This window comes from Microchirus variegatus, assembly GCF_963457635.1.
Source record: "Microchirus variegatus genome assembly, chromosome: 1".
NCBI classification, from domain to species: domain Eukaryota; kingdom Metazoa; phylum Chordata; class Actinopteri; order Pleuronectiformes; family Soleidae; genus Microchirus; species Microchirus variegatus.
Window position 1 is genome coordinate 41,303,498 of NC_139802.1, and position 15,972 is coordinate 41,319,469.

The 15,972-nt window shown below is 40.7% G+C and overlaps 3 protein-coding genes across 3 annotated transcripts; 2 read left to right on the forward strand and 1 right to left on the reverse strand.

Annotated features, from left to right (window-relative positions):
- Positions 1-771: 771 nt before the first annotated feature.
- On the forward strand, positions 772-3,590 carry cox5ba (cytochrome c oxidase subunit 5Ba). The gene is made up of 4 exons (XM_083890670.1): positions 772-875; positions 2,102-2,172; positions 2,347-2,446; positions 3,109-3,590. The coding sequence occupies exons 1-4, from the start codon at positions 779-781 to the stop codon at positions 3,219-3,221; spliced, it is 381 nt and encodes a 126-aa protein (XP_083746796.1). The 5' UTR covers positions 772-778; the 3' UTR covers positions 3,222-3,590.
- A 1,037-nt stretch (positions 3,591-4,627) lies between these two features.
- Positions 4,628-7,577, reverse strand: LOC310942225 (zinc metalloproteinase nas-4-like; the record flags this gene model as incomplete). The annotated part of the gene is made up of 7 exons (XM_083907560.1): positions 4,628-4,884; positions 5,383-5,504; positions 5,574-5,655; positions 5,737-5,909; positions 6,492-6,606; positions 6,723-6,792; positions 7,554-7,577. 7 exons carry the CDS (start codon positions 7,575-7,577, stop codon positions 4,628-4,630), a joined length of 843 nt encoding a protein of 280 aa, XP_083763686.1.
- A 1,470-nt stretch (positions 7,578-9,047) lies between these two features.
- zcchc9 (zinc finger, CCHC domain containing 9) lies at positions 9,048-12,093 on the forward strand. Its single transcript, XM_083896172.1, has 6 exons — positions 9,048-9,095; positions 9,969-10,396; positions 11,310-11,460; positions 11,570-11,662; positions 11,746-11,814; positions 11,933-12,093. Exons 2-6 carry the CDS (start codon positions 9,995-9,997, stop codon positions 12,043-12,045), a joined length of 828 nt encoding a protein of 275 aa, XP_083752298.1. The 5' UTR covers positions 9,048-9,095; positions 9,969-9,994; the 3' UTR covers positions 12,046-12,093.
- The last annotated feature ends 3,879 nt before the right edge of the window (positions 12,094-15,972 follow it).

Below are 15,972 nucleotides of genomic sequence, written 5' to 3' on the forward strand. Positions count from 1 at the left end.
CTATTTCAAAAACAATGAGGCTATTTCTGTGTACATTTTTTGTTCCTGAGGTTATATAATGGCACATAACACAGAGTGTAACAGTAATTTGAAGGTGGAGTTTCAGTTTAATATACATCCATCCATCTTCTACAGCCTATATATATATATATATATATATATATATATATATATATATATATATATATATATATATATATATATATATATATATATATATACCCAATCCCCATATTGCATGCATTTGGACTGCGAGAAAAACCCACGCACACAGGGATAACATGCAAACTCCATGCATAAAGGTTATAGAACATGTTATAGTCTATGTAATATTCTAAATAAGGGGTCAGCGATCTGTGGCCCATGAGTTGACGATTGCATCTGTGGTAAAGGCGTGAAAATGCAATATCATCCACAGCTTTTCACTGTGGCTATCTTCATAAATAACAGTACATAGTACAAACAATGCAAACTTCATAACAGTAATTCCAAAGATATGAAAAGTTATGATAAATGTATCCCAGCAACACACATGTAGCAGATTAGCATTTTCCTTAATAGTTTTACTGTATCTCCAATAACTTCATTGTTTTGTTTATGGAAATGTTTACATGAAAAAAACATAAGTTTACATCACATCCATGTGTGTGACACAGAGCCAAAGGGGCGGGGCTCTGCTTATAAATACACCCGTGCGTCAAACCAAGCGACGTCGTATAAATTCCTTACGTCATCACAGAGCGACCACATATTGGTGTCAGAGAAGGAAGAAGAAGAAATGGCTGCAAGGTTACTGCTCCGCTCGGCTTTCAGGGTCTCGATGGCCAGCCGGATCGCCCGGGTCCCTGCTCTGACCCGCGGCATGGCGGCTGGAGGTGAGCATCGGAAACCGCCACAAAGACTTTAAAGTAGAAAACGGCGATGTTGTCGTTCTCTGACAGCGCGTGTCTGGTGCCACCGCGAACAAGCGGAAGACCTCCGTCTGCTCGATCGTTAGCATTAGCGGCGTTAGCAGCGTCGGTTTTATGTCTTTGAAAGGTCAAATGATACTGTCGGTAAATAGCTTAAGTCAGCGACTCGGTCATTTCACAATTGTGTTTTTGTTTTTTATTGAAGTAGATTACCAGTTGAGGAAGAAAATGACTTCCTTTTAATTATGGTGAATCCTCTCAGATGACGTTAGCTAACGGAGCTAACGAGTGTGCTAAAACGTAAAACTTCCTGTACACCGGACCCTTTTCAGCTGTATATATATAGACACACGCAGGGTATATCCTAAAGTTTAACGAAAAAAACTTACCTTGGACAATGCTAACTTTATAACAGTAATTTCGAAGACATTAAAAGTTATGATAAATGTATCGTAGCGACACACGTAGCAGATTAGCATTTTCCTGGATTTAAATGAATAAATAATAGTTTTACTGTTTCTTAAAGGTTAGCTGCTATCACATCACTAGTGTGTGACCCACGGAATTTTCTTCAATATCAATATAATATTTGTTTTGAATATTTATAAAGTTATTAATGAACTCATTCATATGCGTTTCATATGTCCTATTGTACTATCTACTAACCCTTGTATGTAAATGTTAACCTAAAGCTGAATTTAACTGCAAACGTTTTACAATGGTATCTAAAACGAACAATAATTAACAAAACTAGTTGAAATACAAACACACCTCTGGACAACGGTCTCTTTTAACCAAAATACAACCAAATATATTGTGTGGAAACCACGGTGCAACCACGGGAGAATGTTTCAGTTTTTGGTTCCTACACCCATGTCCTGTGCTATGCTACATGCTAATAACATGCTATGCTACATGCCTATAACATGGCTTACACACCGCGGTTTGTTGACAAAACTCACAAGGTTTCGCGTTAGTTCAGTGTGTCGCCCAAATCAGCAGTTGCCGTGGATACTATTCGTCGGCAGTAGCTTCAGTTTAGTGGGATAATCTTAAGTGTTTCTCTCCCCTCTGGCGCACATGCAGGACATGGGTGTGTGGTTGAATTTTTTTACAATCGAGTTTGTGACACCTCCTGGTATATCCTGTATGTCCTCTCACCTGTTGCCTTTGACCTTTTTGTTTTGCAGGGATGCCCACTGATGAGGAGCAGGCAACAGGGCTGGAGAAAATTATTATGGACGCCATGAAGGAGGGAAAGGTACGACAACATTTCTAAATAAGCTGACTTTTTGATTAGTCAGTCTTGTGTGCTTGGACTGTGCTATTAATCGAGGCTTATGTTTCAATTCCGATTATGCCATTTGTGTGATGCATTCTCATATTTTCTACTAATGCGTTTGTCTGACCTGCTGTAATCCTCCCCCCTTTTCAGGATCCCTACAACATGTTGAAGCCAAAGTCGTACAGTGGTACCAAGGAGGATCCCAACATTGTTCCTTCCATCACAAACAAGAGGATTGTGGGATGCATCTGTAAGTTTCTTGAACGGGCCTTGTAAACATTTACTTTTATTTTTGCGCTAACTTCCTGGAATTGTTGTCTCGAGGAGCTCCGCTTTATCCGTAAAACACGAGAGAGTGCTGGCGAGGGCAACGGTATCCAAAAACCTGAAGTTGGCGTCTATTCTTGGCTCCACAGTGCAGCACAGAGTTCTACACAAACTTCCAACCTCAGAGGATTTATCTGTCAAGTGGATACATGATATATGTTATATATGACGGCAATGTGCCTGCTCGAGCCTTCAAATTATCACTTTTCCAAATGCTAACTGCTGTTAGCTCCCAGTAGCCTCTGTGGTTGATGTCATTTCCTGTGCCGTTAAGTTTCGTTTTACTTAATTTAAGGTGGACCTAAAGAGATACTACTAAACAGAGCGTTCTGAACAGGGCTGTTTTCACAGGGTGATTGAACTGCTGTGGTGCTTCATCCTTATGGTGTTTTGACCAACACATGTCACAGACATGTTCATTAGGACACGAGGGAACTAGGTTAACTTAGAGAAATAGGATATAATATGACTAATTTTCAACACTACCAGGTTGGTGAAGATGGCAACACTCACTGTCCTGCCAGAGTAGTTCTCTTGTTCCTGACTGTTTTTAAAAACATGTTATTTGTCCCCTCCTCTCTTTAGGTGAAGAGGACAACACGGCAGTGGTTTGGTTCTGGATTCATGAGGGCGAGTCCCAGCGCTGCCCATCCTGTGGTTCCTATTACCAGCTTGTGCACCACGAGATCCCCCACTAACTCCTCCTTACCTTCCCGTCTGTCATTTATAGACCTCAGTTACATGGCTGTCTGCACAGCATGAGCGTTTCTCTAAAATATTCCATCAGAACGAGCTGAAGAAGAATCAGACACCGACTGTTTTTCCACTCTTGCATCTCCAGGAAGATTATGTAGAGAAGACGTCGTCTTTCTTTATTTCCTGGTCTTAATTCAGGAGTCTGTCTGGTTGCTCTTCAACTCGCTCCGTCTCAATACTTGATCCACTTGCTAACCTCAGTCTTTTCTTTACATGTTACATTCACAGATGTATCAGATATGAACATTTGAACATTTCCATTCCTGCAGTTTACGTTGAACTAATAAAGTCCTCAATAAGTAACCTCAACGTTTTCCCATTCATTGGAATGTATTTGTATGCACTTTGGTAGTACCTTCCATGGGAATTAATGAGAAACATCACATTTTATGCAAATACAGTTGAATATCCATGCTAAGGGTATACAGGTGCATCTCAATCAATTAGAATACTGTGGAAAACTCCATTTATATCAGTAATTCAACTGAAACAGTGAAACTTGTGTATTATACAAGTTCAATACACACGCACTGAAGTAGTTTAAGTATTTGGTTCTTTAAATTGTGATGATTTTGGCTAACATTTAGCAAAAAGGGCAACATTCAGTATCTCAAAAAATGTCAACGCACCATAAGACTAATTAAAAATGAATAAAATACCAACCTTTGGCCTTCTGTAAAGTATGTTCGTTTATATATACTCAATACTTGGTTGGGGCACCTTTTTATATGCGGCCTGTATGATAAAGTACTACATGAAGGTAGTGACACAAGACTGTTCAGAACTGGGATTGAGGGCATTTTCACACCTATAGTTCGATTGCTTTGGTCTGCACCAATACGAAAAAAATGTTGGGTGACGTGGGTACGGTTTGCTTTCACACATGCGTAGTTCTAAACGAACCAAAATAGAGCGCAAAGACCACAGGAACCAGACTAACCCCCGTTGACGCAACTGGTGGAAATTCGGGGTAATCCCGTATCTCATCTCATACCAATAATGCATCACACTATACCGTTTCGTCCCATTTGGTGCGGTTGCTTTCACACCGGAGGAAACGTACCAAAGTAGGGCAGATAAAGCGGTCCAAGACCACCCCCCAGGTTGATTTGGTGCACACCAAAGTACCGAGATTACGTTCACACCTACGCAAACGAAGTATTGTTTCTAGCTTCTGTATGTTTCGTTCACATCCAGAAACACACAGACATGCACATAAATACAGTCAGAAGATCATTTTATTTCCCAGACCTGAACTCATGTGAAATACCTCGGTTAACTGGAAAAAAATATCCACGTCTTCATGTTGTGGGATTTATTAATGAAACGAGTCCCTCATTGCTCAATCTCAGCATGTCGTACGATTGGTTGTGTGGTTATTGTGACCTCCAGTGGCCATGTCAAGGTGCTGCGGCGAATCGGGCACCGCTACCCTTGACAGCGGTACAGCATACGTGTGGTTTTCCCGCGCTTTGTTGGCAGAAATACGACTCTGGTCATTGAGGAAAACCTTTAAACCCTCCATCATGGGGTTGGTATCCTCCTCCTCCTCGCTCTTCAGGTTTGCACCGTTAGTTTCCTCCTCTGTCTCTTTTTCTGTGGCATCTTCAGAAAACGGCAAAGGACAAAATTAAAGGCGCCATATGTAAGAATGTGGCCAAAAACAGTTACTACACTCAAATTCAAAATACCGAGGTCTTTTAGGTTTCGTTTTTCTGACGAAACTGGCAACCCGTGGTTGCGCGGTAGCTGAGACTCTACTGACTGCAATGACTGGTAGACGGCAGTAGGTGGCGCCACATGCCAAAACATGATTTCAAAACATAAACATGATTTGCAGTCTGCAAAATATATATTTTTTAAATGCAAATATTTTGTCTGTACTGTTGTTGTTGGTGAGTTCAGTTTATTATATGAACATTATTCCTGAGTCTCTGTGACATATTAGGAGAATTTTATGGCCAGTTGCTTTAGATTTATTACATAACGCACCTTTAAGCACAATCCAGCATTTAGCTCAAACGACAGTTACAGCTTTACATGAAGGTACCGTTTCACGGTTGGGAAAATAACCCGTTTCCAACGTGACAAACGTGCACATACTGCAGCTGTAGAGGTGATGAACTCTCTGGAGGTCCAGCTCCGTCAGCTTGTCCCTCTGTCCCATGTCCTTGACGTCCTCCTTTGAGACGATGGTGGGCAAACCGTTTGCTGAGAAAAAGCCTCTGACATAGAAATAAAAAAATCAATATATTACTGCAACTGATGAAACAAACTGATTTTGAAGACTTTACCGTCCGTAGTGCATGATAGAAGCGACGTCGTAAGGAAGGCCAAACGTTTTCCCCTGTTTCTCGCGGAAGTTTACCTCCTTCCCTGAAACGACCAATTTTTAATCCCGACGAAGATGCAATGGCGGTGAACCTTTGGAATTACAAAAAAAAAAGCAGCCGTTACCTGTCATAATATTTTGAGAGAGAATGGTGATGTACTGCTCGCGGTCCGTCCTCGTGTGTTCGTGGTGGAAGCCGAGCGCGTGGAGAATCTCGTGGACGACGTTACCCACGGTGCACAGGGGCGATACGAACACAGGCTGCCGTCCGCCGATGCAGCCCACGTAAGAGGCGCATCTGAAATGTAACAACGGTCACAGCACAAAAGTTCATTCACCAACTTAACCGATGGAGCGTGTTGGTCTTCTCAATCGCCGTCCGGTATGGTAAGTCCACCTCTTCAGAGAAGGTGGTGCATTCCGTATCCAAAGTTATAGGACGTGCCATCCCATGTCCAAGCCAGTGATCCAGATGGATCCTGGCATTTAAAGACTTTTTTACTTTCTATTTCTTTGTAATTGTGTATTGTATGTTTTGGATAACATCTACCCTCACCTGTGGTTCTCCCTAAGGTTTCTACCTTTTCCCCCTGGTGGTTTTTCCCTTACCCTGGTCGAGGGTCTAAGGACAGAGGATGTTACCAACCCTGTAAAGTCCTGTGAGACAAAGTATGTTTTGTAAACTGTGGGCGATACAAATAAAGATTGATTGATTGATTCCATTTGTAGCCGCTATTTACGCCACACGGACCAGCCATAAAGCCTGGAATGTACCAACTGACCCCTCCCCCAACCTGCCAGGTACCTCTTCCAAAATACTACCCTGCCACTATTAGGCTCCTTAATGCTCCTAAATGACCTTTAAAGAAATCACACAGACCCTTTGCCAGGCGTGAAGATCAGATGGTTTTTCTCTTTGGTTTGCAGCTGGAAGGACAGACAGGTTTTTCCAGACAGCATGGACATAGCTGAGAGGATGTCGTCTTCCCGACCGGCTGGAATACGGTAAAACAAAACAAAGATTTTGGTGTAAAGACGTGTGTGTGTGCGAGTGTAGACATGGATCAGTGAAGTCACTTCATTTGAATTTGAATATCCACCGACAGCTCACCTAACTCTGGACTGATGACGTACGGGATCGTACGTGTTGGCCATGTATTTCCCACAAAATTCCTGTCAGTCTACGTGAAAATAGAAATGAACGCAGTGAATGGTGAAAAACCATAATATTCTTTATAGCATACAAAGTTTGACAGTGGGCAACGGTATCCGAAATCCGGAAGTCCGCGAAAAGTTCTATTCTTGGCTCCACAGTGCAGCACAGAGTTCTACACAAACTTCCAGCCTCAGAGGATTTATCTGTCCAGTGGATACATGTTATATATGACGGCAATGTGCCTGCTAGAGCCTGCAAATGATCACTTTTCCAAATGCTAACTGCTGTCTTTCGCTTTACTTTTTTTTTTTAAGGTGGACCTTTAAGGTGGACCTAAAGAGACCTAGACTAAAGTTGCTGTGAATCAACAACAAACTTCAGTTTCTTTCTGTATTACGGTGAGACAAAGTGGCGAACATATTTTTTTAAATATTATTAATTTTAGCTGGCCAATATTTTATTTAGCAAGTGTTCTGTGAATTGGTTATAATCTGTTTTTCCTGGCAGTCGTCTTTTATTTGAGAGCAAACGTCTACGATGGTTCGCAGTGAGACAGCATCTTTGCGGTGTAATCGGCAAAATACACTATTTAATAAAATAATATTAAAAATAAAGATAATAAACAAAAATATAATAAGGAAGAATAATGAGGTAAATTTGACCAAAAAAAACCCAACAGAATTGGAAACCATTATGTGTTGTTTCTGTTTTCAATTTAAACATTTTAACTTAACTAATATAATAATAATCAATTTAATAATAATAATAAAAAAAAAAATGACTCACTGACAGCACCATGTCCCCTTCCATCATTGCGTATTTCCTGGTCATCAGTTCTGTCAAAAACAGGGGAAAATGACAATGCAAATATATTTCAATTTTCCTGCTTAATTTAACAATTTTCTGCCCAACTGCAGACTTTAAAACCGTGAACTTTCTCTGCAACAGCAATATTGACAGTATACATTTGTTTTTAATGAATTAACCTCATGCCTAGTTTCTATTTTTCTGGATAATACAGTACTTAAAAAAAACAACATCTTGAAAATCTGGACTCACCTTGTAAAGTCTCTGGGTTCGACTCCATGTATTTCAAAGCAGTGATGAGCCAATCCTCCTGAAGCGCTGGAGCATTTTTTTTTTTTACCATTTAGGTAGAACAGTGGAAATCAGAGACGTCAACAGAATCAATTGAACACACTGTACCTGGCTCAGAGTCACGAACTGGACTGGAAGAGACTGACGTAGTGAAACACGGGAAAGAAAAGTCAACATGTGTTTAGAAACCAAATAGGAAAAAAACAGCTTAAACCAGCATTTCTTACCATATTCAAGCTTAAGGACAAACAACAGTGCAGTGAGAAGCAAGAGCAGCATGACTGAGAGGCTCTGCTCACTCGTCATCATGGTGAGTTAAAGCACCTGTGAGCTCCTGCTGCTGCAGATGCTGCTGCCTCCTTTATGTTCCTTTTACCTTTCATCAGCACTTTTAGCATCATGTCTGGAGACAGAAAAGTAAACAAGTCCAGTAAAGAAAAGAACATATTTTCTTTTTAGTTGACATGGTAGTTTATTGCAGTTAAAACATTTCTACTAAACGTATTAGACAAGTGTTTACATATGCTGGGGAGCAGCTCCATAGCATAGCATATCCAGATCTAATAATACATCCATGGTTTGAAAGCTTTGAGGACGAAATGTGACGTAATAATAATAATTTTAAAAAATTAATACAGGAATAAATAAATGTAAGTGAACAGAAATATAGAAATAAATGTAAAGCATTTATTTATTTATTCCTGTATTTATTTGGTTATTAAATATATAAATAACTAAATAAAAAAAAAATAGAAAATAAATAAATAAATAAAATTAAATAAAAAAAAAAAAAAAAAAAAAAATACATAACTACATTTATTAATTACATTAATTAAATTAAATTAAATTAAATTAAATTAAATTAAATTAAATTAGATTAGATTAGATTAAATTAAATTAAATTAAATTAAATTAAATTAGATAAAATTAATGTATTAATTTATTAAGTTATTAAATAATTCATATATGTATTTATTTGTTTATTTATTCCTGTATTTATTTATTTCGTCAGGTTTCGTCCTCCATACTTCGTATTGGTAGTAACGTCACTCAGCACATGGGCGCGCTTTGGTGTGCTCGGAGCACAGCAGAAGTGGAGGCTTTACACCAGTGTACCGCATGGGGGCAGAAATGAGCCGTTCCTATAGTCTGTCATACCAGGGAAGCAGAAGAAGAAGATGAAGGTTGTTTCCGGGTGAAAATCTAAACACATGAGGACGCAGTGAAGAGGTAAACGCGTCTTCGTTCGGAATAACAACAACAACAACAACAATAATAATAATGTGTATAAAAATAAAATTGCTCTTTTTATTGTATGATTTTTCAGCAGCAGTCGAGCTGTGTTAGCTTTCATCGCTCGTTGTAGAAGTCGTAAGTCACGTACTGAGCTAACGTTACGTTAGGTGTTTGGGCTAGCTGCTAACATGTTGGAAAACAGAAAAATACAGATAATGTACCGATAAAAGATACGAACCGAACCGTTCCAGTCGCTGGAAACACGCTAATAGATGTTAGCCGTGCTACTCGGGGCTAACGAGTGAATGGTGTTGTTGTGCGGCTGTGGTAGGCTAGCTTCTCTACAGCTGTGTACATACTGCTTATGGTTAAATAACATGTATAACCTCACGAATAAACATTTGATTTTGAGAATTTGATGTTGATATCACAACTGTTTTACAGCAGCTTACTTGGCTTGAGATACTTGAGATACTTTGGCTTTGTATTTGTTTATGTCGATAAACACATCTTTTTCTGGGTTAAATTCAATGACACAGTGATGTGTAAATGGTACAACATTGCCTAATATTATAATCAAAGGCTAGAGACACTGTAGATCATGTCATGTTAGAATAAAAAACCTTTGAGGGGATAAATATTGGGTCCGAAATTTCCACGTTTCCTGCTATGGGTTAATGAAAGATGATGCAGCTTGTGTGATGATTAAGAGTGCACAATATTGTGAGGATGTATTGTGATCATGCTGTCGGCATCATGTGCTAAAATCAAACTCAAAAAGTTAGTTTTACCCTACCGATTATGTGTTGTTGCAATAGTAATCCTGCTCTAAACTAAAAAAATGTTTATGCTTACTTATTTTTGCAGTGTTGTTGTCAGCTGAGGGTGCAGTCATGACAAGGTGGGCAAGAGCCAACAATGTCCACAAGCACAAACCATCAGAGGCCACTCCATGGAGTCAGCTCAGAGCAGGGCAGCGATCTCAAGCAGGTCACTCTGGTTCTGGTGAGGGTGCTGCTGTTAGACAAGAACCTCAGAGGGACTACCTGAGGAGAACTTATCAGCCCAGTGGATCAGCTGTGGCAAAACCCAACCGTAAGAAGGACTATGTCAACGAGGATGTCAACGGTTTCATGGAGTATCTTCACCAGACTGGACAGCCGCTGCCCAGACAGCCTACAGGAGGGAGGGACTGGGACCAGGATCTCAGGGAGGAGGTCGGTATCGCTTTGAGGAAGGACCAGAGAAGAGAGGACAGAAGGATCAAAAGACAGACGGACAAGAAGAGCACAATGGTGAGTTATTTCAGACTGTTCATCATTTCAGTTACTAAGAATTTGGTTGGTCCCTATTACAACAGTCTATCCAGGAAGTCAGAAATATCTGTGTGTTATTTTTAAACAGTCCCAGGGTGGTGTCAAGATCATTTAATAGCTGTGGGGAAGCAGAAAAATCTATAACTTTCAGCAGTTTGAGTTAAAGGGGACATGTTATGCAAAATAAACTTTTTAATCCTTGAATTTGGGACTCTGGAGGTCCTATCAGTTAGCAAAATTCCTGGAATTGTTGTCTCGCGGAGCTCCGCTTTGTCCGTAAAACACGCGAGAGTGCTGGCGAGGGCAACGGTATCTGAAAACCAGAAGTCCGCAAAAAGTTCAATTCTTGGCTCCACAGTGCAGCACAGAGTTCTACACAAACTTCCAGCCTCAGAGGATTTATCTGTCCAGTGGATACATGTCACATATGATGGCAATGTGCCTGCTAGAGCCTGCAAATGATCACTTTTCCAAATGCTAACTGCTGTTAGCTCCCAGTAGCCTCTGTGGCTGATGTCATTTCCTGTCCTTTTAAGGTGGACCTAAAGAGATACTACTAAACCGAGCGTTCTGAACAGGGCTGTTTTGGCAGGGTGATTGAACTGCTGTGGTGCTTCATCCTTATGGTATTTTGACCAAAACATGTCACAGACATGTTCATTAGTACACCAGGGAACTAGGTTAACTTAGAGAAATAGGGTATAATATGGCCCCGTTAAGATAAACACTGACAGCTGCTGTACCAGTGCTGTGTTTGTTTATTGGTTTTTGTGTTTAATCCTGCAACTTAACTGTTTTAAGTGTTGTAAATCGAGGAATCGCTTTTAATTTGCATAATAGAGCATGTCGGTGAGATCTCTTTGCGATTATGTGTTTTTTTTTCTCTCCGCAGGTCTGCTTTAACTGCAGGAAGCCTGGTCACGGTCTGGTCGACTGTCCAGAGGCAGACCGAGATGAAGAGATGGGCCGAGGCATCTGCTACCGCTGTGGCTCCACCGAGCACGAAATCCACAAATGTAGAGCGAAAGTGGACCCGGCTCTGGGTGAGGCCAAGAAGGACTCCGACAACCGCAGATGTCTGCGATAAATGAATAAATAATGCTTTTTTAAACTGCTGTTTAAATGCTACTTTTAAACTGCTGTTTCTCTCAGGTGATTACCCGTATGCAAAGTGCTTCATCTGCAGTAAGACTGGACATCTGTCACGCTCCTGCCCAGATAATCCTAAAGGACTGTATGCACAAGGTAAAATTGTAGACATTCTATACACTATTTTCCTGCAAAAAATTTTTTTTTTGCAATCTTGAATGGATTGTGTGTGTGTGCAGGAGGCTGCTGTCGTGTTTGTGGCTCAGTGGAACATTTTCAGAAGGACTGTCCGGAACACCAGGCTGCATGTGAGTTTCTGCCGTTTCTCGCCACTAGATGTCACTAAATCCCACGTGCATGGCCCTTTTGATGTAGCATCTGTGGTTTACCTGATGTTTCAAACACACCCTCACCGTGTCCCTGCAGCTAACTCTGTGACAGTCGGCTGGTTGTCCAACAACATTAGCGCAGACCATGAAGAAGTTCATGTTCCGGTGAAGAAAGCCAAACCCAAACAGACCAAAGTGGTGACGTTCTGACCTGAGACGATGGACATCTGGATCAACACGTATCTATAAGTGACTCAAACGGACGAAAGTATGTTATGCTCTTTGTGTATGACCAAGGTCCTTTATTAATAAATTGCTATTTGTGTATATTTACAGCCTGGTTTTATTTTACTGCATCTTTGAGAACGACTTAATTTATGAAGGTGAAAGGACAAAGAAACACAGAGTGATTTTGGGGAAAAAATAACAGGACTTATTAAGACGATAATACTGAGCAAGTGGTTTTCATTTGGCTGTAATGTTAAGAGTTTGTCCCTGAGGGGCAGTACTGAGCTGCAGCTAGGGAACAGGGATGTAACGCTGAAACATCTGCACTGACTCCCTGATGAGTTCTGGATCATCTCCAAGCTTCTCTTCTGCACCTGCAGTCAAAACGCTGTGTGTGAGCGTCGCTGTGCCAACACTCTGGAGCTCACTCTCTCTGGAGCTCATTCTCTCTGGAGCTCACTCTCTCTGGAGCTCACTCTCTCTGGCTGTTTCACCAGCTCTGCACCAGCTCTGCACCAAGTCTTTTAAATCAATGTTGAAGCAGCACTTGCTCCTACATATGTTTTTGCCACCTGATTGTTTTTTTTATATATATGTTCTGGTTTGTCTTTGTGAAAGGTGCTTTACAAATCAAAGTTATAACGATTACTGTTAAGAAGACAGATACACAAATGTGATTATGTTTATTGTTCAATTCAAATATATCTATTAGTGGGTATACTACTAATAACTATAATACACTATATAACTATACTTTCTAATGGTAGTTATTAGAAATTATTAGGGATCATGACGGATCAGGATCATGACTGGGATCATGACTGAGATCAGGATCGTGACTGGGATCCGGATCATGACTGGATAGGGTCGTGACTGGGATTATGGCTAGAATCATGACTGAAATCATGACTGAGATCAGGATCATGACTGGGATTAGGATCGTGACTGGGATCATGACTGCATAAGGATCGTGACTGGGATCAGGATCGTGACTGGGATCATGACTGGGATCATGACTGGGATCAGGATCGTGACTGGGATCATGACTTGGATCAGGATCATGACTGGGATCGGGATCATGACTGGGATCATGACTGAGATCAGGATCATGACTGGATAAGGATCGTGACTGGGATCGTGACTGGGATCGGGATCATGACTGGGATCATGACTGAGATCAGGATCATGACTGGATAAGGATCGTGACTGGGATCATGACTGAAATCATGACTGAAATCATGACTGGGATCAGGATCATGACTGGGATCATGACTTAGATCATGACTAAAATCCTGACTGGGATCAAGATCATGACTGAGATCAGGATCATGACTGATATCAGGATCATGACTGGCATCATGTCTGGATTATATCTGTTCTGACTAATTTTCTTTCACTTACCGTTACACTTTTGAGGACGTTGCCTACAGAGAAACTCACCTGTGAACATTGCGATCTGAGTTTTATGGCGATTCAGACTCACGTCGTCAACCTTTAAGACCAAACCTGCCCCTCATGACTGTATATGAGTTATTCACATGCAGAGGGAAAATGCTAAAGCTGTGCATGTTTTTGTGTTTTCGCTTCTTTCTTCTTGTTCACATGAAGCAGAGTTGGGAGTTTGTTCTCAGCAGACTCCCCTATTGGGCACATAAAGTAAACAAGTGTGTGTGTATGTGTGTGTGTCTCTCTCGGTGTGTGTGTGTGTGTGGTTTGAGGGGGTTGGATTGCTTCCTGGAGGTTACCCCCAGAAGACCCCCCCGAACCGGCTGTATGCTGCCAGCTCACAGCTCATTTACACTGATTACACAATTTTACCAAAGGTTTCGTCTGCATGAGAGAGAACATTCTGTGTGTGTGTGTGTGTGTGTGTGTGTGTGTGTGTGTGTGTTTGTGTGTGTGTGTGAGGCACAGAGGGCTCATTCACTGATGTCTCCTGGTTCCAATTTAACAGCGCTCAGTGGTCTTTCCTCCAACTATTGTCTTTCTCTATGTGGATTGCCCAACATCCATCCCTTTTTCCTTCCAAATGTGATGCATGTACAACATGTATATTTTGAATACCTATATACAAATGATACACTGTGTGTTATACCGTATGTACATATAAGATACCATATACTGTGCAGGACATAACGTAAACATACTGTATATATATATATATATTTCACAGGAAATATTTCAGGGTTTTTTTTAATCTCTCAATATAATGTAAAACTAAAGGTAACTACTCTGTAACATGTTGCTAAATAACGTTCTGTATTTATTACTTATTCAAGTTACAAATATGATGCATTATAGATGTAACATGGTCCGCGATGGTGATGCCGTCACCAACGCAATCGCCATGCATTGTGGGAAATGTAGTTTTTGGTCAATGCACGCCGTAAAGCAGCATAGACCTATTTTAACACCTTTAACACTCTAACCCTTTGAAATCATGTTTTGTGGTTTCATGTGGCGCCACCTACCGCCGTCTACCAATCATTGCAGTCAGTAGAGTCTCAGTTGCCGAGCGACCGCGGGTTGCCAGTTACGTCGGAAAACGAAACCTAAAAGACCTCGGTATTTTTGAATATGAATGAAGTAACCGTTTTAGGCCACATTCTTACATATGGCGCCTTTAAGGTCATGTTTCTCGTTTCCTGTTTTATTGTGAAACCCTTTTTAATTTTTTTTACTTTTGAAATGACAATTAAAGGTTAGAAAATTAGATATGATTACATGAATCTAATGTTTTTGTACATATTCAACTTTAATTTGTATGTCAAATGTAACATTTTTTAATTGAAATTTTTTTTGTTGTTGCAGGTTTATCACCGTATTCCATAAATCAATGCAATGACGGTAGATTTGCAGATACTTGCAACTTACCCTTAAAATTACAAGTAATTAAACATATTATGCCATTACATTATTATGTGGTAACCACTGAGAGTTGGATGCTAACTCGGCGGAGCAACATGTGGCTGCCTTCTTCCGATCCAAGGGGATGGAAGTGGATCTCAACCACATCAAGGCGTCTCTATTTATGTATATATGTAAAATTATGTGTACTTTAGGAGGGACAATGTCCTCTTGTTTGACAGAGTCAAACTGGGAATAAACCAGTGAAACAAACCAAAGGCAGAGTAATGGTTTAATCCACACATTGTTGTTCATGTTGTAAGCTCAACCTGGGTGATGTTTGCTCTCCTGCAGTTTTGCAGCTGCCCGTCGCCGTGTGCTTTATTGGAGTGAGATTAAACGAGTGGTTTTGGGGGGCGATGAATGCGTCCTTTCAAGCAGAACGCTGTCCGCCTTCCAAAGACACCAAACGCAACAATCTGGATCATCCAGTCCTCTGTGCCTGTTCTCACTGACACCTGTTACACTGAGCAGAGACCACATCACATCCTGCGAGCGCCAATCTAAATAAATGACCCAGAGCCTGCAGAGCGCTGGTTTGTTGACTGTTTTTATGTCCAGTCTCTAAGAGGTCTGTCTCAACATCAACTGACCCCCGAAAACACTGCTGTGAAGCTGCTGCTGTGAGTATGGTGTAATGGGAATCCATGCAAAAGTTATGTGTTCCGGGCTCCGGGTGGTGGTGGTGGTGGTGGTGGTGGTGGTGTTGTGAAACCACAGATGACTGTGGTTTTTTTTCTCTGCAGACGTTTCCACAAGAGATAGAACTTGTGTTTTAGAGCTTTGTGTGGAAGCCTGTTTCTGCCACTTGGGGGGTAAAAAAACTGCCAGATACTAAGTCATAACTAAAAAGTCGAAATTATGAAATAGAAAGTCGTAATTATGAGCTAAAAAGTCGAAATTATGAGATAAAACGTCATAATTTTGAGAACCAAGGTCATAATTATGAGATAAAAAGTCAAAATTATGAGATTAAAAGTCGAAATTATGAGATACAAAGTC

Bases quoted from the DNA above. Each gene is read 5' to 3' on its own strand.
- cox5ba (XM_083890670.1), top strand. From the start codon at position 779: ATGGCTGCAAGGTTACTGCTCCGCTCGGCTTTCAGGGTCTCGATGGCC. The intron at 876-2,101 runs GTGAGCATCGGA...TTTGTTTTGCAG, and splicing joins CCGCGGCATGGCGGCTGGAG to GGATGCCCACTGATGAGGAG. The intron at 2,173-2,346 runs GTACGACAACAT...CCCCCTTTTCAG, and splicing joins ACGCCATGAAGGAGGGAAAG to GATCCCTACAACATGTTGAA.
- zcchc9 (XM_083896172.1), top strand. From the start codon at position 9,995: ATGACAAGGTGGGCAAGAGCCAACAATGTCCACAAGCACAAACCATCA. The intron at 11,663-11,745 runs GTAAAATTGTAG...GTGTGTGTGCAG, and splicing joins TAAAGGACTGTATGCACAAG to GAGGCTGCTGTCGTGTTTGT. The intron at 11,815-11,932 runs GTGAGTTTCTGC...GTGTCCCTGCAG, and splicing joins TCCGGAACACCAGGCTGCAT to CTAACTCTGTGACAGTCGGC.